Raw genomic sequence first — 27266 nt, 5'->3', positions numbered from 1 at the left:
ACATTCTAATGGCACCTTTTGCTCAAGTGCATAGAAATATATCACTGAACTGTGCTTGTCCTCATACATATACAATAACATCTTTCTTTACCATACATATACAAAGAGCAATGAATAATCTGAATAAAAGTGCACCTTGTATCCAAGTGCACCACAGTATAGTAAAGTATGAAAGCACAATGCCACAGCTCACTTTGTCTGGCCATGGTGAAAATGAACGCAATGCAAATGCTTAAACATGGAGCGAATTAATCAGAGTGAATTAATGTGCTAGCTGTGTGAGCCGATTGCGAGTCGGTTAGGAGTGTTTGTGAGTGTTTCGAGCTCTCCCATGAACACTCGCTTTCTAGGCAACTGACGGCGAGCACTCAAGGCGTCGCTCGGGCTGAACACTTTGGACAAGTCCAAATGAGCACTGCTGTTGTGGCAGCCGTGAAGACAGAAAGCTCCAGATAGAACAGAAAATATAAAAGGAGGCAGGTGAACTGTTGCTTACAGCTATCTCTCTCTCTTGCAAGTTTACGCGAGCTGCATATTCTGGTGTTTTTCGAAGTGTGGTGCTTATGCAAAGCAACACAAGGCAACACTAAAAACAACACATGAAACTTTTGTCATTTCGTTTTACATCACCTCGCTTTCTTCGCTGCTAGAATCTTTCCGATGAACAATTTGGTTCAAGTTTCAAAGAGACACTGCTGATGTTTGCACCTTTCCGTACATCTGACACAGTATACTTAACTGTTAAGTTGCTGACATTTCACGCCAGACGATGCTCACCAGTGTGCATTGGAAAACACTGTTTCGTGAACAAATTATTCTTAAGTGCGAAAAAAAAAAACCACATGTAGGGACATATAAAAGAAATACACACAGGACAGGCGCTTTCTAACAACTAGTTTTACTAATGAAGAACTCAAACTTCTTATCTTAACAGAGCTGTGCAGGGTACTTGAACACATCAGCACACATTTCACGTGTTTCACACTGTGCGTTGATGAGTTTAAGTACCTTGTACAGCTCTGTACGAATAAGAAGTTCGAATTTTTCGTAAATAAAACTAGTAGATAGAAAGTGTCTATCTAGAATGTGTCTCTTTTTCCTTCCCATGTTTCATTTTTCAGGATGGCCCACATCAGGATTCGGAGATAAAGAATTTCTGTGTAAATATATGCAAATGATAGATGCAAAGCAAAAGTCCAATAATTTTAAAGTGGCATGTATTTTTCAGTAACCAAAATGGAAAAAAAAAGCTACAGAGTACTTACTCCTTCTCTTCTCAATTGAATGAAGAACTGCTTTCTCTTGAATGAGATCTTCACTATCTTCGCCCTAGGGTAGAATACGAATGGTAACTGAAAGAATACCCTTTCACAAAGTAAGAAAACTGATTTACAGCTACTCACGAATAGGGATCCAAGCGGCTTACCATGAGAAGGTGTTGATTCGTATATTGTTCTGAAATACCACGAGACCATAGGACGTCACGCCAAGCTGAATCTCAGCTTGTGTAGAGTCCTGCAAGTAGAATAAATGGAAAAGGAATTACACAGCTCATAACTTGTAGCGCAGTAAGAAATTATGAGAGCTAGACAACAGGCAAATTGGAAACCTTGTTTAATATGCCAAGCCGGATGTTCACTAAATGCACGAACGAATATAGCATTGATTGCTGGGCAGTTGGCTCGTAGCTTTTGCTCTTGTGCAACGAATACTGTCATGGGCATCGCAAGTATGGCGGAGAGACAGAAATGAGTATATTACAACATCTGCAAGGAACTGTGCAGCAAAAATGGCTGACAGCATTTTGCATGGCACGCAATCTTCTTCTATGTCTTTTCATCGGGGTATGGTCTTCAACAGCGTGCTCATACCCACTGCCTCATAACAACAAGACAGCGAGAAATTCATAAAATTAAAAAATATGCCAAAGACGAACATTTGTCTGTATTTCATGAAAGCTATGGCAATCATATTGTAAAAAAACGTGCACTGCAAAAATGTTGCAACTCACTTGGGGCTATCATACAAGTACACTCGCATGGTAGCCACTAAGCTGTAAGCCATAACTTTTGTCAAGTTGGACAGCATGCACTATGCCATTATATTGTTCTGTGGAGAAGAGAGGTAACTGTTACACATCTGTAAGGCATTATGTGCACTTAGTTGATACGGTGGCTGATGACGATGAAGAATCGTGGCCAAGCTCTTTGTAATGGGTTGGAAGCAGTCAACAACGCACTTGCTATTATATAATTCGTACCGTGTGATGCCTCGCTACTTAAGTTGCACCGTTTGAAGCCTGGTTGTTATTTTACTCTTCTACCACACCATATTACACATGTTAACATGGTTTTTTCCTGACATAATGCCTGTACGGTCTTTTTGCGAAGGAGTTCTGAGCACCAGCATGGCTCTGTGGTAGAATACTGGGCGGCCAAGGAGAGGGCCAAGGTTCGAACCTCGTTAATACTTAGATAAAACTTTCTTAATTTATTTCTTTTTCATATTTCAAACTACTAAAAGGGCAGTGACTTCTCTCTTTATTATGATAACACATCAGTGCATTCATTCTGAGCCCTCAGCACCTCACATGAGTTTAGTCCGAAGTTCACTGAACTCTCTTGACTCGCAAATACTGTTCGATGCTATGGGCTAAGGTTGAGAAAATGTCAATTGAATGAATGTCACAGCTATGAGTCATGCCTATAGTGCGCTTCAACTTTGACCTTATTCATGAGGCTCTACAGGTGTCATACATACAGCCACCTACGACGACGCAAAATACTTCGCATACAATGACCTTTATATGACGACAGTGAAGCATGCAGGAGGCTCATATCAAAGTATCGCAAGACAATGACCTTTCTGCTATTCGTAGTAGACATCTTAAAGAGAAGGCAATGTTCTTTGCGAACAATGAGCCCTACATTGATGGCTGTAAGCCTTGTGCAGCAGCAAAATTAAAATTGAAGTATTTAGGCACATGCAAGTGTGATAAAATGATGTTATATATGTTACTAACTACAAGATAGCAAAAATTTATGCCAATCATAATGAATCTTCCTAATGAAGAGAGCACACAAAAATTTCAAACTGTAATAAACAAAAAAAGTAAAATGTGCAATGGCATTTTCTCAACATTGAGCATCTAGTAAACAGAACAGTGCATGTTAAGCTGTATGAGTTTATTATATTCCTCTGCTTTCTCTCAAACACTTCAAAACGTACACATTCCATGCTCAATAACACAAATCCTGCGCTTCATGCAGCAAACTTGCCCACTCATAGTCAATGTTTATCATGCCTTTCATCAATACAAGAAGACCAATCTTTAACAAAGGGTCTGATATAGGAGGATTCAGGGTGACGTACAGACACAAAACCACTTTCTTTCAGTTGAGCACGGCAATGCATGAGTGCGAAACCATCTATATCTACAAAAAGTTTTGGCACATGTATTGTGATCACAACATTATGACCAAACACATACAAAACACTTTCAAACACATAAAAGACATACAAAGCAAACACACACACACACACATGCACACTAGCAACCGATAGAACGTGCAAGACAAACATGCAAACGTTCCTTACCCTTACCCTTGCCTTGTGCAAATCCACACCATACATGTCCAACCTCTTTGCGTGCTCTAGAAAGTTGAACTCCGCGTCTGCTGAATTCTGGCCTCTGAAATGTGGAAAATGGAAGATTTGAAGAAGAGATAGATAGGTAGAAAGGTAAATAGAAAGAGAGAGAGATTTCAACGGTGAAAAGGTGGAAGATTGACCTCAACCTTCCACCGATAGCTGTCCCAAACCCAGTCTACAAAGCAGTGTAGCAGGCCTCTGGCCAACAGGGGCCTGCTACATACTGGAAAACGGGTATGGAACAGCAATAACGATATTACGTGAAATTGGAAGAGGCAGACGATATGAAAAGATTGAAGTGCGCTATGTGTGCATGCACACTTCACAGTACATAGAAGCACCTTCCCACGCTACTGCAATGTGACCATACATTGGTGAATCAATTTTACTGCTATCCAAGATGCTCGTGTGCATAATCCTAAGAGTACAGACTGCTGGGATGAATTATTTGCTGCAGCAGACCCTGATAACACCAAGCAGATAAAGCTACTCTGCACTCAGAATACATAGGAAGTCAGGAAAAACAAACCAGGTTCACAACCACATCCCAATTGGATTCTGTGATTGAGGCAGACAGTGGAATAAAGGACGAAGCATGAAGGACACCTTACATTTTTGGGAAAGAGCAGATCTTAAATTATTGGAAGACTAGTTTTATGTTTGATGGCTACTATACAAGAAAATGTGGTGACCAAAACAAAAAAATGTTGGATAAAAAGTCTGACATGCAGTAAGTTTTCTTTAGATACAGTATGAAAACTTAAAGCAGAAACATTTCCCAATTCGATCAAGTTTTCTCATTACATTAGACGTAAACTACTGGAGTACAACTGTCTCTGCTAAATCTAATTAATGAGTTTATGGGGTAATGTTACTTGAAGGAAGCAAGTTTTCTCACTCAAAATTACATATTTTTTGTTCTTACTTGTTTTTTAGAATCGAAATTGTCTTATTAAAGGTTGGGTAAACGTAGAGGCATTTAGTATACAGAAGGAGGTGCCATAGTCAAGAGGCTGTGTTTAGTTTAGTTTTTCTACATTCATGGGGAAAAAAGCCAGGCTTGCACGGAAAGTACAGCACACCCACAGAAAAAGCTGGGGGAGTAGCATTTTTAGAAACCATTGTAAACTCTGTAGGGGCTACTAATACAAGTACGCTTTCAAGGTAACCACTACTCCGCTGATTCAGTAGCTGATGACAATGGAGAATTATAACTGACCTCTTTGCAATGGGTTACAGCATTCAGCGACCCACTCATATCATAATTCATATTGTATGACGCCTGGTTACGCAAATCACCTTCTGCGTCGCCCATTTCCAGTAATAAAACACAACTTTTATTTTCCAGTGAAAGCTGTTATGACATCACAACAAGGGTGCTATACTTGTCTGCTGCCACCACTGCTTTCTGTAACTACTATAACGCGAAATAGAAATAAAAAAACACAAAAATTATCAGGAATGGAACCATGTTCAAACCCGGATTCTCTCTGCGGCAGCCCAGTATTCAACAATAAACCGTGCCAGAAGTCGAAACCAGCGCACAGAAACCCTTTGCAGGCATTATGTTGGGAGGAAACCATGTTCACATGTTATAATCACCTTTAACGAGTACAAGGTGGCCATCCAAAACTGAAAAGAGCCTTTTGTCTAAAGTGGCCTAAAAGATTTCACCTGGCTGCTTACCATTGCATTTTGCGAGAGGAGTTCACCAAAACCATACTTTCAAAATAACGTTGATTCCCAAGCTCTCATGATGAAAGAAGTAATTAAAAAAAGCTTATTCTTGACATATAGATGAGCTATCATTTTAAAAGGCATTTTATAAAGATGCAATTTTCAGAAACATTTAGGACTTAGATATCATACTTTTTTATTTTTGATGGCCAGATCTGGACGAACTTTTTCCCACATACTGCTTAACATGTGAAAAGTGCCAATATTTCCTTCAAAACTTGACATCTCTTATATATCTATTACAAATAAAAAATAAGCTATTAGGATGGCTTGAACATTTGGAGACTTTGCATATGATTTTTCTTGAGCATAAAAATGTTTTATACAAAACTTATAGTAAATTTATTGCATTCTACAGTTAACATGGAGCAATATTTATTTATTGATTTATTGATTTATATGAGCCATTAAGGGGAGATGATAGTCGAAAAGCGTTTTTCCAAAAATAATATTTTTGGTTTTTTTTGCTTTGACAAGTATAGTTTCTCTACTTGCAGGAGAAAAAAACTAAAAGATTGCAATTAAACTCAAAGTAGGTTAAAATTGCTTTCAAAGAGCTCAAGGTGGCAACTAAAAACTAAATGGCACTCATTTTCTGAAGTACCCTGGAAATTGTTACCTGGCTGTTTGCCACTGCATTTCGCATGAGATGTTCACTAAAGTCACATGCTCAGAATAATCATGACTGCGAAGCTATGATGATGAAAGGAATCATCTTGAAAAACATATATATTTCGCATAGATGACCTCTCACTTATACACCTTTTTCAATATTTATTTTTGGGCAACTTCTTGAGTTTAGACATGACATTTTTGGCATTTATAATAGCCCGATTAGAATAAAACTTTGCCTACATAATTCTTAACCCTTTGCGGTCCGTTGTACAACGTCACACGACCGTAGCAGTCCGCTGTCAGGCAGCGCCTGACGAGAATGTTCCTCGTTTAAATTTCACATTTTTCTCACTGCAAGTCGCGTGCATTTTTTAAAATACATGATGCTCCATCTCTCGAGCAATGAGTGAACTTCGTTTGTTGATGTTTACTTTTTTTTACGCTAGGATGCAGCACTATGTTCACTGTGTGCTTTTTATGGAGGCACTTTTAGCGAAAGTGAAGATGATTTTAGTGAGGAAGGGAACTACATTCCCCCATAAGACGATGATGGGGGCAGTTGACTGTGCAGATCGTTACTGTGCGAGCTATGCATTTTGTCGCAAGACGATAAAATGGTAGCGCAAGCTTTTTTTCTGGATTCTGGAAGTTTCCATTGTCAACAGTTTTATTTTGAGGTGCATACAGCTGCAGATACATGGCCAGCACGAACAGCGACACCTGCAGTACTGCCGCAACCTCATCCAACAGCTTGTGGGTGACGTGAGGGCTGGAGCCCGAAAGCGGAGCCTGTCTGCACGGAACGGTTGTGAAGAAAGGCTCGGAGGAAGGAGCCACTTCATCTACAAGCTTCAAGGACGAAGCAGCAAGGACAGCACGGTTTGTAGCGATAGGCAAACAAAAGGAGGCAGGAGGGAAACTCTGTTTTTCTGCAAAACCTGCAGTAAAAACCCTGGCCTGCACCCAGGAGAATGCTTTGAGCGGTATCAAACGTTGCCTAAACATCACTAAAAGAGTATCCTGCAGAATGCAAGAGCAAAAATAAATATTCTGTGAGTTTTTCTTTCGCAGTTTACGTTTTTCTTTGCGGAGCCAGAAACTGGCGAAATAGTTTCGGACCGTTAGAGGCAGAAAGTGGGTTAACATGTGGGTTAACATGTGAAGCGTGCAAGTATATTCTTTAAAATTTGATACCACCTGTATAATTATTGCAAACCTGATATTAACTATTCGTATGGGCTGAGGATTTTAAGCATTTTCACATCACAGCTTTTCTTGTCCATTAAGATGTCTTACATGCTCTTTGTTGACAGTTATTTGCATTCTACAGTTAATGTACAGCAATATGAGCCATTAATGGCTGATAACCATAAATGTTTAGTGGCATAGAAAGTTTGTCCAAAACCAACTAGATGTTACAGATTGTCATGGCATAAAATTAAACTGTGTAACCCACTATAAAACTAATTATATATTTGAAATCAGCATAAAAGCCTGTATATCCACAGCGAACATTTCCTTGCCCTATGCTACAGAATAACTAAACTTCTTTTCCTAATTGCATCTCCCCTTAGTGGCTCATAAATATAGACCTTTAATAACAAAAATAGTTTGTCTAATAAGAGCAGAACAGAAACTTTGCAGCTTACTATAAAATTAATTACATAGTTGAAATCTGTAAAAAGAACGATACAGCAGCAAAATTGTTATTGCAATAGTGCTATACAGCCCTGTTTGGATCACCTTATAATTCTCTTGCCATAATTTGCTTCTCATTGAACCAGTGGCATCGCCATGGGGTGGTAGACTGCGCCCGTGAATATGGCTCAGCCCTTTATGAAGGGTTGGCAGCTTTCAACACTCAAATCATTATGCAATGCACATGTCATGGTACCTGGTTGGATTGTACGTTTCTTCCAAACAATACTACCTCTGCTAATGTGACCCCTTGCTCGACACGACTGTGCAGGGTCTTCTCCCAAACCAGTTTCAACCGCTCAAAAGGCTCAGAGAAAGATAACTTGGCTGCCGTGCAGAATAAATCTTTAATGAGACTCCTTGCCCGACGCGACTGCGTGGTGTCCTTTGCCGAAGCAATTTCAAGCACTGACATAGCTTCGAGGTAGAGCAGCTGACTGCCGTGGAGAATACCTGGGTTGGATTCCGGTTCTAACCCTGGCATTTGCACCCATTAGAATTTTTCACACACAACCAAAGCCAACAACACCGACACAAACAGAACTTGAACACTGACTGCATTATAAGAACCCCACACTTTCGTTAACTCAGCATTGCCAGAAACCACAAACATCATCCAACACACACAGCAGAAATCAGTGATAGAACCACTGCCCCATTTAACAATACTGCTGGTCATGAATAAAAACTAACATGTAGATGCAAGCCAGCTAGTAATTCAACATGAAGCAGGTAATGTGAAAAAAGCATTAACAGGAACTGAGACAAAGTTAGAAGCTCATTATTAGCTTTACGTGTGAGTGAAAGGTTCGTCTAGCGTCCAACTACTTTGAGTGTCCATGGTATTTGTGCTTGACTTGCCTCAACATGTTCTCATACTAACAAGCTCAGATGGTAACATTTTGTTTACATTAGTATTTTTGCAGTCTTCACTTTGTAGCACTTCACCTGCCTTTGCACTTCATCTTTGTAGCAACAACTGCAAGGCTCGTGAAACCTTTCACAGCCAAAGACGGCAACGTTGTTTGTAACACATACTTGTGCAGCTTGTGGAGCTCGGCGATCTTCTCCTCGAGCTCCTCTGTTTGATGGGGCACTAATCTCATGTCAGCCAGATAGCCGTGCTTGTGATCATCAGGATTGTAGTCTCCTAGTTCAGCTGCGTGTTGGGCAAAATGTATTTCATTAATACAAGGTTTCCCAAGTGTGTGTGCGACCATAAAGTTAGAAGTATCAGCAATAAAAGCAACAATAGCGGAAAGCTGATTTGATTTACGAATATTATTTTCATGGCATCTAGACAACAGTAGACATGATCTTGAAAAACTGCTATGATTAATAACAAATATCAGTCACTAATGTAAAAAATAAATATAACAAAAGAAAATGGGTTATAACTGCAATAGAGTAGAACCCCCGCTGATATGTTTTTTAAGGGATTGTAAGAAATAAATGTAACTGCCGAGAAATGCAAGAACCAAAAACCAGAAAAATGGAAAAAAAATTTCGCAGTACAGAATTTCATTTCAATGCTTATGCTTAAAAAACAAAACAAAAAACAAAAAAGTGCAACGGTGCTAGGTGCATTCACTCATACCCGAGCAGCAAGAAAAGATTTTCAAGCACCTGGAGTGTCAAATCTTTTTATATGCCAAGTACCACCACAGTCGACCCCTGGTGTGTGATCACATATGGTAACACCTTCACGAGATTGTCGACGGTTGTATTGGCATCTCCAAAGATGACATAGCACTATTGGCATACTGCCAGACCACCGTGGCTCCTAAAGGACCGTCGTACGCATTGCAAAAGATAAGGTACCCCGGAAAACGATCAGTAATAAAAATGACCCCTGTTCCACCAACTCGTAAATTTTGTCACAGGTGGACACATAGGCACACTCAATCACGGAAGACTGTGAAACACGGAGCTGGAAACAGCGTCATCCACAGAAATGTAATCAACGTAAGCAACTCCTTTGGTCCCAACAGTTGTAGACATGAAATAACTAAACACGCGCACCACAACCAGCGCTTTGAGTCTAAATGTAGATTATGGTTATTCAAACAAGCTATAACTTCTAAGCTAAATAACAATAATGATAAGTCCCTTCCAGAACGATGGCAAAAGCAAATACCAATCACAATGCCCATATTTTTGCACAGTTGTATTCTTAACAATAACTACGGTGATAACAGCACAGCCATAATATCATTGTGACTACCTATTGCCTCAAATGATGTGTTCTATCAGCTGTACCTCTTAAAACGTATGTGTGACAAATACACATCTTGTCAGTTCTCACTTACACGACACTTCAATCAATCTGGTATCTCGAACTGCCTGGCATCTTTCTCAGGCATATGACAATAATGAAGTGACATAAAAGTGGGCTTACAAGTAATCTCATGAACGATACCAAAATAATTAAGCATTAGCATAGCTCAATGTGCACTATCAACAACACGTGGGAATTCACGCACCCCTTTCCTTCCTAATGGACGGATGGCGGCTGGTCATAAATCGCTGTCATATCGCAAAAAATCCTCACCCCTCAAAGTTTTACACAGGGTCCCATTGGCCTAATTTGGGTAGGATTCAGGCCTTTCTCGCGCTTGCCCAACAAGCAAGGGGGCGAGACAGGGTTCGGGGAGGCCACTTCGAAATCTCCAAGGGTGCGCATGTGTTTTGGCCCGTTCGGCCAGCTGCGATCCTTTGTCCTTCATTCTTCATCGCTGCCAACCGGTTGGTTACCTCTTCTTGTCGGGGCAGGGCGCGCACTCAGAAATGTGGTGTTTTCTGTGTTCTGTGTGTTACCATCATACACCATCGCGGGTCCGAGCACTGTGAGCTAAAAGCAGGGGTGCCGCGGCCTCGTTCGTCCGTCTCTTCACGCCGTGTATACCGTTCGTACCGCTGCGAAGAGACGGCGAGCCCACGTGCACGCAGCGAGGAAGAACCTAGGCGATGCTTTCACAATAGCTAGCTTATTACCAAAAATTTTGTGCAATAAAACATCAATCAATTGATGTAACCCAGTCATAGGTGACATAATTATACAGGCACGCCAATTAGATATAACAAATTCCCCCAATGTATTGAATAGTGGCCATGAATGGTGCACTTATAGAAGAATCAAACAAAACAAATAGACAAAGAACCAATTTCAAAGAATTGACCTACCCTTCAGCCAGCTACACGTATACGAATGCCGGTATAGATGCCAATAAATGCACTCGTGCGCCTGGTTTCGCTGGTGCGCAAACAGTGCGGATGTAACACTATCTTGGCTAACCTGATACTATATTTCACATATTTGATGGGGTATTTTACCAAAGATTATCATTGTAAGCCCGATTTTTGTATCTTTTTTCATTCAAGCAAAAGTTCTTGCAAACCAATGATGACTTCAGCCCATTTGTTACCAAGGCCACTGCTCCCCGACATCTTTTACATCTTTTCTGGTATTGCAGCATTTGTCAGCATCACCAAGCTACTCGACATTGACGGCGAACCTGAGCAAAGAGGCACAAGGGCACTCACACTGAACCGCGTAGCTGGCAAGGAGAGCTGCCGTGGCTGGCGGAATGACCAACCTCCCTTCCAGGATGTCCTTCTTAAGTTGAAGGAAGAAGTAGTACCTGACAATGAGGAAACAAGAAACTCTACATATAAATCCCGATTATTTTCCACACGACAACTCTCTTTTTTACGAACGAGCAAAATCGTCAATGTTCGTTTGAACAAATGAATGATGCTTGCCTTGTCCACTCTTCCTGAAGTTTGCTCGGGTCGGAAACGTAGAACTTTACGCGAAAGTAAAGCAGGTACGGAGGTCCAACTGAAAAGCGCAAAAAATTACAGCCTTAATAAGTGTTCAATGCACTGAAATATGGCAAACTAGGTGCTACGGCATATATTTTAATGCAGAAAAAAAAAACTAGTCAGACAAAAGAAAAAAAGAAAAAAAGGCGGTTTCCATGTGAACCTACCTTTCATCTGTTTTTTGATGCTTTTTACAGGATCTAGCCACCTCTGCAATATAGGTCAATATAGGTTAAAAATAAAAACAATAAGCACGATAATCTTTCAGGTCGCACTGCACACATGCAAAACTCCTAAAAAAAGTGTGAGCAGTCCTATTGAACATGTACTTGTAAACAGCGCCTCACCAAAATCTATTCACATGTTCAACTATGATGTCACAATCATACCCACCAACTTTAAAGAAAAAGCCATATAAATTAGCAAAGATGTTAACCAGATGAGCCAGATGGCCATCAAATAATGAGGAAGGGGATGAGGGATTCAAAGAGAAACCAAAAATAAAGGCGAAATGAGAAATACTTTAGGTGCTGAGTCGCAAATGCAGGGTGTGTACCAGTACAAATGTTTCAATTAAAAATGTAATTAAAGAGCACACGGCTTTGAATCGATAACAATTATAGTATTCTGGCAATTAAATATGTTTAACAAAAGTGTTAGCTAGATTCATTAAAAAGCCATAAGACAATGTTAGTGAGTGAATGAGCAATGGCTAGTGTACACTAAAAAAGTCAGGTTAACATTGCCACGATGGTCATGGAAAAGAATGTAGCAGTAGAGGCATTGTAAGATCACATACTTGTATCTCAAGACAAATTTATGAATCATTGCAGAATTTAATGCCTTATAAAGGTTCAGAAAGGAATATTACTGAAGTATGTAAAACACAAAAATTAGCATAATTTATTGACATCTTCAAAAGTTTGTCCCAAGTTTGTTCTTTAAGTACAGTAACTGAAAACATTCCAAATGTGATACTTCAGGAGTGGAAAAAGAACACTAAAGGCAATTATTTTGTCGATGTTGATTGTTCAAATAGCGGTCGAGAAACCCCGTAGTACTACTTTTGTGCCAAAGAAGTGCTCATTTTGAAATAAATTCATGTTTTAGAGGCCCGGATCACGTGAGCAAAACTTTTTTTCAATTTGAAAAACAGTACCATGAAAAAGCAGTCTTTCTCACGTCACTGTTGCCATGCCCAACGTTGCCAGCCTTTACTGCTTGGCTACTGACACTAGTAGAAGAATAGTGAAACTAGCGGGAGCCACAGTAGCGACACTAATAGCAGAGGAGTCAAAGTAGCGGGAGCCACAGTAGCAACAACAGCCATTAAACAATTTTCTGCTTGCTTGGTTTAACTGGGCTTTGATAGATGGCACTACCAATCCAGCCTAACCAGTCAAAAATGGAACTTTTGAATCACTCGTGCCATTCCCCACAGTTATGCCAGGCGGTTACTTTTTCTACTAATCAAACAGAAATAGACAGACAAGACTTTATTATGCCTCTTGATGCATGGAAGGTTTGTTTTTTTATTGCATCTAGTTTCATTACTGGTCATTAATTGTAGCCGGACGCTCTCAAGTCACTGGGATAATTTATGAAATGTCCCTTTGATGGCACACGCCATGTAATACATTTAGTTTTAATTTCTCAAGAAGTACTGTTGATAATAATGCCATTTTAGACGTCATACATTGAGCTTTCACTTTGACATAAATTGTTATTTCCCTTTAGTGTGCTTTTAAGGATACAATTCTAATTGCAAGATGCTGATTAAACTTTGAGAATGACATCATGTATTAAATTGAAATTACAACAAAGAATGCCCTTACAGTGTGCTAAAAAAAGAAACAAAGGAGTTTTGATAATCTGGCATTATCAAGGTGTTAGTGGTTTTAGGTGAATGAAAAAGCAATGTAAACCAATAGTTATGTGAATGAAACTCCATCAAAGCCTACTAAACTGTACTCCTTAAAACTTATTTCCAACAAAAAACAACACAAAATCTCTATAATACATTCACAATTATACTACTGCTCACAAAAGTTCACTGTCACCCTGCCTTTAATGTACCTGAAACTTTCAAAAGAAGCAAATAATCAGCGTTTTAAATATGAACAGACTTCATGATCTATGCTAATTGATTAGTATCGTATCTGAATTGATTAGTATTTTATTGTTACAGAGTGCAATATTAAAATTTGATCAAAACGTTTGCTTCTGCACAAATAAAAGCCATAACGATAATGAGAGCATTATAGAAAGAAGATTGCCGGCAACATATTTTCGAGAATTATTCTCCCATAACAAAGTAGCAAATGCTGCATTAGAGGGGTGCTTGTTCTCGAGTGAATAGAGCAGCCAGAAAATAATTAACATACAAGCTGCTTTGTTGGCTGGATGTTAATAGATTAATAAAATAATATAAATAAATTCACTGTATCTTTTATATTCCAGGTGAGCTTTATACATATACACACAGATACAAACATCAGAGGGTACGACGAGTCAGTTCTGCAATCTCTTTCTTGAAAAGATTGAGACAGAGCGTTGGTTTGAGCATCAAGGAGGTTTGAGCATCATTGGTGTAAATAAGTGCTTTTCAGAACCATTGACCCAAAAGAAAGGAGCAAATACTGTAGCAGAGGACCAGAGAAGCGGTAGAAGCTGCAAAAATATGTATAGTCGTTCAAAACATGGGTGGGATAAGCTGTCACACAAGTACTTAATTTTAGATAAGCATAAGTATAATATATGCAAGATGTCTAGAGAACAACCCACTCAAATGGCAAAACTGTCTTAGTGGGAAACGCAAAACGTCCCACAGTCTTGACGAACACATACCATGCCATCAATAGCCGATGCCTTTTCTGAAAACTGCAGCCCAAAGTAATCCTTTTCCACCAGCTCAGAGTGCCGGAAGACGAGGTCAAATAAAACTTGGCCCTTGGATCGTTTCTGTAACATAATCAAGAGCACGCCCAGGATGGTCACTTTCTTGCCATTGCAATGCCCCATGGTACTACACAAGTGAAAGCACACATTCAGATAGAGAGAAGGAGTGAGAGACAAAGGGTTTAATGATTATTGCAGACTTTTTCTTTGCATCAGGTTTAACATATCAGGGCAAAAAAGTGGGCTATGAGAGAGATTACAATGTGGGGCTTTGCATTGATTTCAACTATTTAGAGTTACTCACTGTATACCTAAATCTGTGTGAAGTTAACATACATTGAAGCCATAAAAATCACAGAAAAAAAAAAATATTTATCATTTCACTGGAACGTAGAATTGGAAGGAAAAAGAAACAAAAATAGCTAAATAAACAGAGAACAAAAAATTTTCCACTGGTGCGAGCCGCCACCGTAGCTCTCGCACTTAGTAAGCCGTGAACTGGTGGGTAACTGGCAGCAGGGAGCACTGTAATGACAACTTTGCAGCTGAGGTTGGCCTTTTATCACAATGTTCCATGATCCTACATGGTCAACAGAGAGTTTCCAAGTCTCATATCTTTTTTTGCAAAACTTATTCTTCCTTCTCGTTAATATTCCTACATCTCAACTAAAATAACAAACGATTTTCTACATGCTTTACATTGCTCCGTTATCTGTTGACACTACATATTCATATCGAGCCCCACAGGTGCAACTTCCTTTATTTCGTTCACAAAAACTAAACTGCTGCTTCTGGAATGTACCTCTCGTAGAATGCAGCAGCTGTGACCAGGAATCAAACCTGCAAGCACATGCTCAGTGGAAGCTAAACACTATGGCAACCAAGCTATCGCCACAGCTCAATGTGTAATTAAAGAACAGAGACATACAGTTTCATTTCATGTTTAGAAAGCTTGAATGCCAATTAAGAACAGATGCACACCAACAATTCGTGGATACCAGGCTTGTTCATGCCACAAACAAGTTTTCTCAGAAAAGTAGTACTAACATTATCCAGGCATTTGCCACAGCTCAGCAAACAGCAGCATTGTGATATGCTGTAAGTAAATATCACTGCTCTATGAAATCACCTGTTTAATGTTTCTGGTACTTTGACATAACTGAAGAAAGACCATTGCATATCAGTTCTGTAGACCGATTTGCCATAACCTCTTACTTAACCTTTCTTCTCTGCCTTTTGTGAACAGTTTCCATTCTTCTACTTAAAAACAAAAATGAAATTGTTCATTGCTTCAGTCAACATATGCTTCATTCAACGAGTGGTATGAACTCAAGTTTTAGACACCAATGCAAATACCAATATTTATGATTGAAAAGTTTATTCTAATACTAGTAACGAAAATCGCAAAAGAACAATCTCGTTGTACAATAGCACATTTTAAACAATGATGATGGCAAGCTGAAAACTTCTTCACTTATCAAAAAGAAATAATGACACAGAAGAAACAACTTCCTTAAAGGCCAACTCCGGCAATTTTTTGACGATGTAAAGGTAATGGTGTTTCTGTGTCTCCGAGACACTATTGCCACGAGCCCAATAGCTGGAATGCTCAAGAAATTCGAAAATTATTTTTAATAAGCAAAAGCACAATACTGAAACTAAAACCCAACCAAGCGCACTGTCTACGTATGACGTACTATATGATAAAAACCGAAATGTATATACTGGTCCCGCCGACGCAGAGCACGAAAACTGTGAAAAAAAATAAAGGGAACAAGCAAAGCACAGTCAAAACACCACAGAGGAAGGAAGAAAGCTTTTCCGCACCAAACATCACTGCCGTCGCCTTGTGGCCAGCAGAGAAAATGCTGTAGCAGCCGAAATAGCGATGCCATCGACTGCGTCACTTCCGTTGATATGCCAAACATGATGTCACACAGACAGTCTTTTCAATAATTCTGGCAAACCAGGGAGCGTTTCGAGGCTATCTTTAGAATTCATTTGCAAACAATCAGCGCATCTCTCAAGCCTGTAATGTGTCATAAATGACTGAGATGTGCAAAAGAACGTACCCAGCAAATTTCATTGAGATCCATTGGCATCGAAAAATCGCCGGAATTTGCCTTTAGGAGTAATCTTGAGCAAAGTGATCCAAGTTTTATAGACTAAAAAGCTTCAATCACTTTACTGCAGTTGGAAATTCTGAGAAAAATTTTTGATGCATGTTTCATGTGTGCATACTATTTCTGGAACTGGCTAATCCTAAATACAAACAAGTTTATGCATTACCCACATTTTTGGCATCTCAACTGTTCGAGTTCTTTCTCACTTGCCCTTTAATTTTCCACAGATCTCACCGATTCAAGATTCCTTTTTAGTGTACACGGACAAACACTATCCACACAAAAAGAAAAAGGAATGTAACAATAGAAATAGCTTATTGCTTTGTGAAATAAACTTCACTCCTTCATTGCAGAATTCAGCATGACTCTGTATGTTTCATTACTGATCCATTAGCAACAAGCCTCCCATTTTGCATCAAGTTTATGCAAATGGCATGTCATGCTTGCAGGAGAGCAGATTTCTCCATGAAATCACAGTAGCAGGAACCACTGCATTCTGTGATGACAGACTACCAGATAAGCTGTTTGGCACAAGACACAGAGGTGACAGAGAATTCAACATCATAGCCGATCTCCAACATCCAGCTACTAAATATGAAATGTCTGTCCAGACGGTCCCTTTTATAACCAGCATGTAAAGTGTTCCATTAGAGCAGCATGCATTGAGAGACATGCGTTGTCTTGATTTGTGTTTTGCAGCTGTGCCTTCTTCATTGATAAAGATCCATTAGTGAGTGGAAGGGCTTGACTAATATCATTGGCACGTACTACGGAAAGGCGTTTTTCCACATGTAATAAGATTATTGGCCTTGAGGACATACCGTGGCGCCACCTACGTGATGACGTCATTCGTAGGATGCCGGGTTGACTTTGTCTGCAAGAACACAGCATTTCCTGCTCTTTTGCTGTGGAGACCGTGCGTGCTTCCCTTTGTTTTGAAGCTCAGTGCTTAAGGCCAACTCCGGCGATTTTTTGACCATGTCAGGATAATGGTGCTTTTATGTTCCTTAGACACTCTTCTCACACACCAATAACTGTAATGCTTTTTTTCGAAAATAATTTTTAATTACCAAAAAACTGTTACACCGAAACCCAACCGAGTGCGATTGTACCTGTGACGTAAATATTTGCCTAATGCTGCCGGAACTTGCTTGATTGCACATAATGACCGCCAGATGGCACTACCTGTCCAAGCCGTCCGCGGCGACCAGCTAAAACGCTTACGCTGTTATGGTGAATATATGGCGAATCGTGTGTGGCTCACAACGCAACACCACATGGAACCTAACGCACGCCCACCAACGCAGGAAATCACACGCTCAACCTAGGAAGCGCCGGCCAAACCCACACGGTTCATAGCATACAAGCAGCCATTGCAGAAGCACATCACTTAGTCACTTCCGCCAGGCAAAACTCAACGTCACACACACAACGGTGCCATTAATTCTGGCAAGCGAGATACGCGTTTTGAGGCAAGCTATAAAATTCATTTGAAAAAGAAATCTACGAAACTATCAAGCCTGCAATTTGGCATGCATGGCGCAAACGTGCAAATGAACGTACCCAATGTATTTCATTGAGATCCACTGCCTTGAAAAATTGCCAGAGTTGGCCTTTAAAGAAGTTTGCCTTTAAAGTTGCGAGTGTAGCGAGTGTCGTGTTTTCTTGTCCTCTTCGTCCCCGTAAATTTGCGCTACTACACCATATGTTTAAAGAAGCAGTAAGACCCGATAATAAGGGCAAGAAAAGTACGAATCGGTGCCCCCTGTGGCACTCTTGTGTTTAATTTGCATCGTAAAATTGTGACTAAAGACCGGTGCAGCAATGGGGGACGATGCAAGTGGTGTCGCAAAAGCTAAGCTGCCGTATACCACAACTGCGCATCCTATCTGTGACATCAAAACGATCGCAGCGCTGGCCTCTCTAGTGGAGGCACTCGAGACCAATACAGCTTCGTGGTAAAAGTCTCAAGAGTTCAACGCATGGGCAGTACCTCAATATCAAAAGTGTGCTGGCTGTCATCCAGGAAGAAGACGATGCAGCGGAGGGTCTTGACGTTTTTGGCGTCACGGGCTGACTCGGAGGCTTGGACGTGGTAGGTGCCGCTGGTGCTGCCCAGTGCCCTCCTGGACATTGTCCTTCGCCAGCCACTGCATTTTGCGAAAAGAGAGAGAGAAAGATTGTATTAAGGCAGTTTCTAATTACTGCAGTTACTGTGCATGTAATTAAATTCTTAATGGTTCAGGTGAATGTTTCCACATCTGCTGGTTCTCTATCTTAGTGCATGCTTGTTCTTCAGCAGGCATATGGCCTCCAGTAGCCAGCAAAAGTGAGAAAATTTACGCACATCAGATAGATACACGAAAGTAGCATAGCACAAAGCAAAATACACACAACAAGACATCGTAAAAGCTTACTTATAATTGAAATTTTTTACAAAGAAATGAGAAGGTCGGGACAAACAAATGGCAAATTATTAAAGAGAACATCCTTGACTTCAAGGAAAGCATCCCAGTGCAAGAGCTAAAACATTACAAGTAGTGATGACTTCAGTTAGGTTGAGTGCATTGCTGCAAAAAACATTTACAAAGTTCAGTTGTGATTAAGTTTTGACATGTGTAGCATTTTGTATCTACTGTGTAGAGCAATGTTGACTACCTCGTGTAGTCATTCCAACTATTCCAATGTGAATCTTGCTAACAAGCGTTGGAACCGACTGGCATTGGCGCTTTCGTAAACTGAATAACTAAATATTTTACGAGAACTGGCGGTGGTGGGTACTAATGTTTTTTAATTTACACTATTTAGCATACAACCTTATCTTAGGCATGGCTAAGGTCATGACTTTATATGGATGCAGTTTTTTTATGTGTATGAACTACGTCCCTCACGAGTGATGTTGAAATGTAAGCACCATGTGATGTGGATGCACAGCACAGGTCGTCCCTGAAGCAATGTCAAGAAGGCTACTAAAACGTGAAATGCTTGTTGAAGAAAGAATAACGACTTCACGTGTAAGTGCAGAAAAGTACAGCAACTTTTTTTAAGGTTTTTTTTTCAAATTTGGTTTATTGCACCACTATTGACACAATTATAACAATTATACATCTATATGTATTGCTGCACTTCTTCTTTTGCAAAGCTTTTTCAAAACACCGAGAATTTCTAGAAAAAAAAATGAGAAGGTTAACATGAAAATTGCAGTGAGTCACAGTCAACACATATTAGAAAACATGTTTTTAATGAAAAAAAAAAACATTATAAACAGAAGAGCTTTTCGGAGGAAGAACAAGGAACCATAACAATTGTCTACTAAAACAATGCAAAGTTTACAAATCATTAAATTAAAAAAATACATTGATGCACATACAAAGAATGGCTGATTGGTCAGTTAGAGAGATGGCATGGATACCAATAGATGGGAAATGCAGCCATAAATGGTGAAAGGTTAGAATTGATGATAGAACGAAGAAATACGGTGGAATAAATAGAATCACTTCGTTCAGAACAGGCTTCATTATTGACCACTGGGGGACTTAATCTCACAGGGGAGTTAAAATAGGCTTGTCATGATGATGATATACAAATAAAAAAGAAATTGTGCTTGACTGATAATGGGTTTTATTAAAAAAAGATCAGATAAGTGTAAACAGTTGAAGTTGTGTTATGTTCATCGCATAAATGCCATTATGAAATGAAGTAGTCAGAGTCCTTTATTTTTTATTTTTGTCATTTACAAGCCATAACTGGTTCTTAAACGAAGTAGTCCAAAAGCCGCTATGATTGGTAGCCCGGTATGGTGCTTTCAGAGTTTAGGTTCTGTTCCATATATGAAGTAGGGAGTCATTTTACGTCACGTGAATTGCAAATACATTGTAGAACGGTACTTTAACAAGAGTGCAATGGACCTACAGAGCTCAACTAAAAAAAAAGTGAACGCAGAAGCCATTTGAAATTACAAATTAATAGCTCAACTAACTTGTACATTTAATACATCCTATGTCGATCTCTGTGTTTTTGGAGTTTATTTTTCTTGAAATACAGGAGACATCTTTTGTAGTTTATTTTTTGGCAGATATTTGACATCTACCAGAGTTTATTTCTTGTATATCCTGGATTCTTCTAAACATGGAGTTTGATTTTGCATTATCTGCAATAATCCATTATCTTAGATTAAATTAAATTTGAACAAAAAATATCAGAACACACGAAGCACATTTTAATTGTCTAGAAGGTTTGTACGCACAAATATGCATGGACACATGCTCAAGTACACCCATATGCATATGGGTGTATTACAATCATAAAGCTTGTACCCAAGTAACCACGGATATCCGCTGGCTGTCCATTCTGAATGCGAATGCCCAGCCGTATGGACATCCAACACAGATAGCCAATGAACGAACTGTGAAAATCCATGTACCATGTGGCTGTTCTGTGGACATCCGAGCTGGATGTCTGTCACAGAACGAGCGCTCAAAAAGAGCGCGCCGCCAACTCCTCGCGACGAAACGCCGGAGTGACGCCGCGAGGTCGGCGATAAAAGAAAAAGAAAACAAGCTCCCCGGGCACGCTCCCTCTCCCCGTGGAAGCGTGGCTTCGCCGACGAACCTCCTCACCCCACAACGGCGGCCGAGCAAGCACTCGATCTTTCTAGATGGAAAGGGGCGTGGTCATACCGAGTTGAGTCATCCGCCGCGGAGGGCATTCCAACCGTCTCGCCCTCTCCCCAGCCTTCGCTGCGTATCGCGCCGACGAAATGACGAGAACCTTCTGGAATCTCGCGCGGAAGGTATTTAATGAAGCGGCCGAGACGAGAGAGCAGAAGAAGACGGAAGTTAGCGCCAGAGCGCGTAGGGATTCCGCCGTGTAGTCGGCGAATGTTTTGTCCGTAGGGACAAAGCAGGAGAAGAAGAGGATTTCCACCTGAGGGGTGAAGGCTCGAGCTACAGGCAAGAGCGTGTGTCTACCGCTATCGAGCGAAGACGCGTGGCAACAGCTGCGTGTGTGAAGCCGACGTGTTTCCGGCGAAGAAGTTTGAAGCTTGGAGAGTGGCCTATTGAAGACGTGAGGTTTCCTGGAAGAGATACTTCGAGGGCAGCGGAACGACAACAACGCTGGACTTTGAGTGAGTGATTCTCGGAAGAGTATCATCCAGACTTTTGTTCCAAGAACTTTGGACTGAATAGGTTTCCTATCTCTTTAGTCTTAAAGTGTCTTGGTTGTTCAATGCATGCGACTGCATTGTAGTGCGTATCGTTGTATCTGTCCGTTGTTTCGAGTGTGGCTGATTGTACTGTGTAGTACGTTGTTTGATTGGTGACATATTGTATGCAACTATTGTGGAGTGTGCATTCTTGTGTATTGTTTTCGATCTGCCATTATTGAGAATATAATTTTGTTTGTTTATCAACTCTCGGCTCTGACTTGTTCTTTGGACCACAGCCGGCGTCTGCTGGCGCGCCAAAAAGGACCACTTCTAAATTGTCCACGCTTTCGTTGTGCGGTTCGGGGGGCCGATATTTCGGCCCTTGGAATTAGCCCGGCGATCGCCTCGCTAATTAACGGGACCTTGTGTGTGGCAATGTCCAACCGGACATTAAGTCCTGAATGTCGACTGGCTGTCCATATAAAAACCATGCCAAGAATATGAGCATTCCCTCATCAATTATTGTAAAATTAGAATGTAGTGTAAATATATTGAGACCTGCAGAATCCCAGGTGACAATCTTGTAATATTTTATTAAAAAGACTACTACAAAAATTCGAAGATCCCACGGTAAGTGGGAATCGATGATAAGCGAAGCAGGAATGAGAAAGGTTGACATGTCATTTTAAAATCAGCAAAACATTACGGGGTGGAGGTAAATGATGCTGTACATGACTTCCGTGTCATGATTATCATGTTTGGATGTGTCTTTTACCCTCGTCATCCATTCACGTCACATAACATATTTAGTATATGTGGAGCGAGTGAAAGGACCGCGAGAACGCTATGAGCATTGTATGTTATCATGTTCTTACATGACATGCATGTCAAATTATCATGTTTGCACCAGTCATATACTTTCGTCATCCATTGACGTCACTTAACAGCAAATTTGGTGTATGTGGAGCTAGCAAAACGGCCGCGAGCGCGTCCTGAAGAGCCCCATATACTCCAATGTAGCATTGACGCACGGGCACGAAATGCGACATGCTGCATTTGGCGCCGATGCGTTACCCAGACAACACTCTGTCACCCTCTTTTCGTGACGGAGGGACGCCGGACGAGCTGGAACGCGCATGCGTCAAAGCAACGCCGGCGAGCACGTGCACCGCGTCACGTCGAGATGTATTGACGCCTTGACTGTGGCATGTACTCATGTTTTCACATGACGCACATATCACGATTATCACGTTTGCACCAGTTCATTCATGTTCCATTCTCGCCCGCGGTGGGGCAAGAATAGAACGGAGCCGCATTGACGGTAAAAATAGAAGTTTATCAGATGAATCCAGCCACAAATTTTGCCGGCGAATTCTAATCGCATTTTTTTTTTTAGATTTTAAACAGGCACACCGATCTTTAGTCATAAGGTAGTTATCCTTACATTGATTCTTCAAGAAGGCATATATATACAAGCACAATTAAAGACAATGACGGAGGTGCTTTGCAAAAAGGAAGACTGCGCTACAGTTAAACTAACATCTGATCAACTTTAAAAATAAACAAAGGAAATGAGTTTGACAAAGGATATAATTCGATGTAAAAAATTCCATATTTTCAATGCGCGCTACCGTCTGCAAGTCGTTTTCATGGCATGTCTTAGAGATAATGAAGCGAAGCAGGCTTCACAGCAATGCGCGAGGATTTATATTTTCTACGGTAATTTCTCATTTCCCGTGGTATGCATTTGTAGGTGCAACGTATAAGTAGGGGCGGGATATACGGGAGAAAATGCGGTATCGATGAAGGCGGCGCCTCCACACGTTCATAAGCGGTTGTGGGTACACGTCGGGCGCTGGAAGCCTCCAGTCCACTTTGGCCTCGAGTCAGAAGTCTTGTTGGGATGCGTATGCAGCGGCGACGTCAGGCGTCTGTTCACCGCGTTGGACTGCGTTGATTATCGCAAAATTTGAAGAGAACAACAGGTTCTTGCGTTTCATCGCCACCATCGCATTAAAAAGGGGAGCGCAGAAACGAACGGAGTAAGCGCGTAATGGAAAACAGCATGACGATAGTTATAGCGCGAGAACAAAACGACGAAACAGAGACAAGGAGGACACGAAAGACAAGAGCGCTGTGTCGTCCTTTTGTTCTCGCGCTATAACTATCGTCATGCCATACCAACTAGCCCAAGCTGCCACACTTTTAAGGGAAACAGCTGTTTCTACTTACTCCGCACGGCGTCCTCCTAATTCTACCACTTGATCTTCTACGTACATGCGGAAAAGCCCCTCAGAGGAAAAATCTTAATCGTGCGGGAAAGCGAACTTTTTGGGGTGTTTCACGCTACCCGATTGATGTTCGATGTATGAAGTTTCCGTCTATTTTCCTTCGATGTATCCGTAGATTCTTCCTTTTGAACTGACGGACGTTATATCATCATCCCATTCGAAACTAGTTCGATATAAAAAAAAATACTTTCATTTACGCTTGTTCGAAAGAGTCGGATTCGCAGTGGCATAAATTTAGAATATCACAAAGGGGGACATAGATCTCGTGATAGTTTCGATTTTGTTTCCATAAACACAGATATCATTTTACAGTTGAGCTTGTGATGTGAAGTAAAAAAAAAAATGCCTCAGTTTCACCACAAGGAAGAAGCAATGAATGCGACAGCAAAAAAATCGGAAGGCGATACGGAGTAAGGCTAGTGAATAGCTCCTTTGGATCCGATCCCAAGTAACACAGAAAAACAGTGGTTAAATGGAATACGGCCGCTCCTGGGAATGAGGCGGCTTTCGTGCTGGCTAATCAATCAACCATATAAACGGTGCGAACAGAGAAAGTTACGGCGCAGTCTGCCGACTTCTGTCGAGATAACGCGTGTTCCTTTTATGAGCAAAGTTCGCAGTTTGTACTCATGCGACGCAGCCCCTACCCCTTTCCCCTTTTCCCTCGCGGCACCTCATCGCGCTTCTACTAAAGACAGCCGAAGCGTCCTGCAAGGTAGTAAAGCTGCGGGCGTGTTGGTCAGTCATGTTTCTTGGATGTGGGCGCGAAAAGACAGGGACGAAGGGGAAGAAAGTACACATTAACTGACGCTACTGAACACAATTTTTTTTTTTTTTTTTTATGAGCGAAGCTCCTTGGACCTGCACTCCACTGTCACCGTCGAGGCTCCCTGCGCCGGGCAAGTGCGCCGAGCAGAACAAGAGGCGCGCGCTCCCGGCAAGCGAGGGAGTGTGCAGCGCGCTTGCGGCTGCGTCACACATTCCCTCCCTCAGTCGTTCTCGCCACCAAGCGCAGCTGACACTCTCCCCGCCCGCTCCCCAACCTACCACTTGCATGAAAGCCAGCAGCGAGATCAGGCGCATAGTTGTTTGCGTCCCATTTCTATAAAGTTTCGTTCATCGGTTGTATTCGTAGAGGGAACAACTGTTAGTTTTGTTGTCACTAGTGCCAACGCGCCTGTCGTTATTTCCTTCATCCTTGTCTACCCGCACTCGCATCCCAAGGGTTCTGCAAGCGTCGCACGAACGGCAATTTTATTTAAAGTGCCCTTCGTGAGGCGGACACAGCCGGCTTTTTTTTTTTTTTACCTCAGCTCCAGCCGCGTTCGACCAGGCCGCTAGTACTAGCGCGCAGAACATACCGATGCGAGAGGTGACGTTATCGATTAGGAAATTACACGGAACATGACGGTGACGACTGAAGCCCGCCAAAAGTTTCTATACAACTGTTATCGCAATAAAACAAGAATAAGTTCACACTTCGCGTAATTGTATTGTGCTACAGAGCCTTCTCGGAAACCGATAGAACGGTAGTTGCATTTTGAATACACTCTCACAGAGCTTAGGGTGCGGAACACAGTTACCACTCAAAATAAACAGACACTAAAGAAACTTGAATACGAACACCACCGCCTAGGATATCGAAGTATGCATACGACTAGATTAGATCATCAGAATATGTTGTAAATATCGATTACAAGCCGGGGGGGGGGGGGGGGGGGGGCTTTCAAGACTGTCCCCGCCCTCGAGCCTGAACACCAAGGGGTCAAGAGCCCCTAAATTCACATGACTTAATTACGCCTCTAGACTTGACTGCAACAGAATAACCTAGAACTGCTTGACAGACAGTGAAAATATTGCTCCTACCTAACTCATCAAGTATGTCAACTTGGGAAAGCAACCTCCCAGGCATGCCTTTGAAGATGAGTGGGTAAATAGAAAGGAATGCAAGTTTCTACGTGCGTGTAGAGTTTCTACGTCCATGCTCGGCGATTTTCGCAGTGTTATTTTGTGACGCAGAACCCAAGTAGAAGCCATTAAAAGAGTTAAAGAAGAAATAAGTAGATGCCAAGTCACGTAAGCCTTTTAAGAAGGAGTCCATAACTGCCTGCACCTATACACAATTGAGCCTCGTTAAATGTAACACCGATAAAGCGAATTTCTCGTTATAGCGAACTAAATAGGTACATGGATCGGTCTCGCTTAGTTTCACTGTCATTTATTCCTTTAATAACGAAACAGAAAACGCGAGAGCCGCCGCAATATTGACTGTAACGAAGCAATGTTTGCTTCACTGCAGCTAATATGAAAAGTAGCAAGAAAGCAAAACCAAAATTTTTAACCGTTTAAGAAAGTCGGAAAAGTTTTCGTCCCACAGCGGGGGGGGGGGGGGGGGGAAAGCGGACATGACAGGTTGATCCATGTTATGAACAGCCTTTTCAAATGCCACAGGGATACCGCAAAATATTACCTCGTTTATAATAGGCGTGAACACTATAGAATATAATAATGCATTAATGTATCGAATTTTGCGAGCGAGCCAGACTGTCAATTTTTACAGCTACTGTTGAAACGAATATCGCTTATAACCAACTAATTTACGGTCCCTGTGCTAATTTGTTATACAATGAGGTTCTCTAAAACCACAGTTTTTTTTTCTTTTCTTTCCTTCATTCTAAACACAATCCCCCACTGTTCGTCGGTACTTTTATTGTTAACGACGAGCCGTTTTGTAGGCTCTCGCACAGTTACACGACGAAGCCCGCATCGCAAGCCACAACATGAAGAGGTAGAGTGCCAGCGCGACCGCCATTTGGGCGCCTCCGGCCGGTAGTTCGTGCTTGGCGCGTGAGGTGTTGTTGGGTAGTGTTCATTTTCTTCCAGTTTTATGCACCCATCTCCGCATCACCATGCCCGGCTGCTGCGTGCCGTAGTGCTCGAATCACCCGAGAAACGGATGGAAGTTGTACCGGTTTCCAAGAGACCCAAAAAGAAGGCTCCTTTGGACCGTTAAAATAAACGAGACAAGTGGCAACCGACTAATACGTCACACGTATGCAGCGTAAGTAAACATTTTTTTTTAGTACGCCGTATTCTGACTGGTCAGCATTATTTAGGGCGCCGTTGTTTTTTATTTAGGTGCGCAATGTAAACGCAGGACAGCCAAACGTCGTGCAGGGTACTGTGCGGCGTGCTCGTGTTAAAAGACCACGCTTTAAGAAAATGCGTCAAGTACGGGGGCTTCGGAAGCCCCCGTGTCGATAACATTTCATGCTGGTT

At 41.3% G+C, this 27266-nt stretch overlaps 1 protein-coding gene across 4 annotated transcripts in view; it reads right to left on the bottom strand.

The window, feature by feature from the left end:
• LOC142761759 (tyrosine-protein phosphatase non-receptor type 4-like) overlaps positions 1 to 27266 on the bottom strand; it is a 213221-nt gene that overhangs the window by 132606 nt on the left and 53349 nt on the right. For 3 of the 4 annotated variants that reach the window (XM_075885096.1, XM_075885095.1, XM_075885093.1), the window contains exons 2-10: positions 18541 to 18697; positions 14374 to 14487; positions 11694 to 11736; positions 11464 to 11542; positions 11245 to 11342; positions 8740 to 8860; positions 3598 to 3691; positions 1427 to 1515; positions 1266 to 1329 (exon numbers count right to left, since the gene is read on the bottom strand). In XM_075885096.1, the coding sequence (XP_075741211.1) occupies positions 1266 to 1329; positions 1427 to 1515; positions 3598 to 3691; positions 8740 to 8860; positions 11245 to 11342; positions 11464 to 11542; positions 11694 to 11736; positions 14374 to 14487; positions 18541 to 18681 (843 nt within the window). In that variant the 5' untranslated portion in view covers positions 18682 to 18697. The remainder of the gene's footprint in view (positions 1 to 1265; positions 1330 to 1426; positions 1516 to 3597; positions 3692 to 8739; positions 8861 to 11244; positions 11343 to 11463; positions 11543 to 11693; positions 11737 to 14373; positions 14488 to 18540; positions 18698 to 27266) is intronic. The other variant, XM_075885094.1, reaches the window with a different exon arrangement.

This window comes from Rhipicephalus microplus, unplaced genomic scaffold, assembly GCF_043290135.1.
Source record: "Rhipicephalus microplus isolate Deutch F79 unplaced genomic scaffold, USDA_Rmic scaffold_67, whole genome shotgun sequence".
NCBI lineage: Eukaryota > Metazoa > Arthropoda > Arachnida > Ixodida > Ixodidae > Rhipicephalus > Rhipicephalus microplus.
The sequence above is the reverse complement of the archived record's forward strand: the minus strand, read 5'-3'. Positions and strand labels throughout refer to the sequence as shown.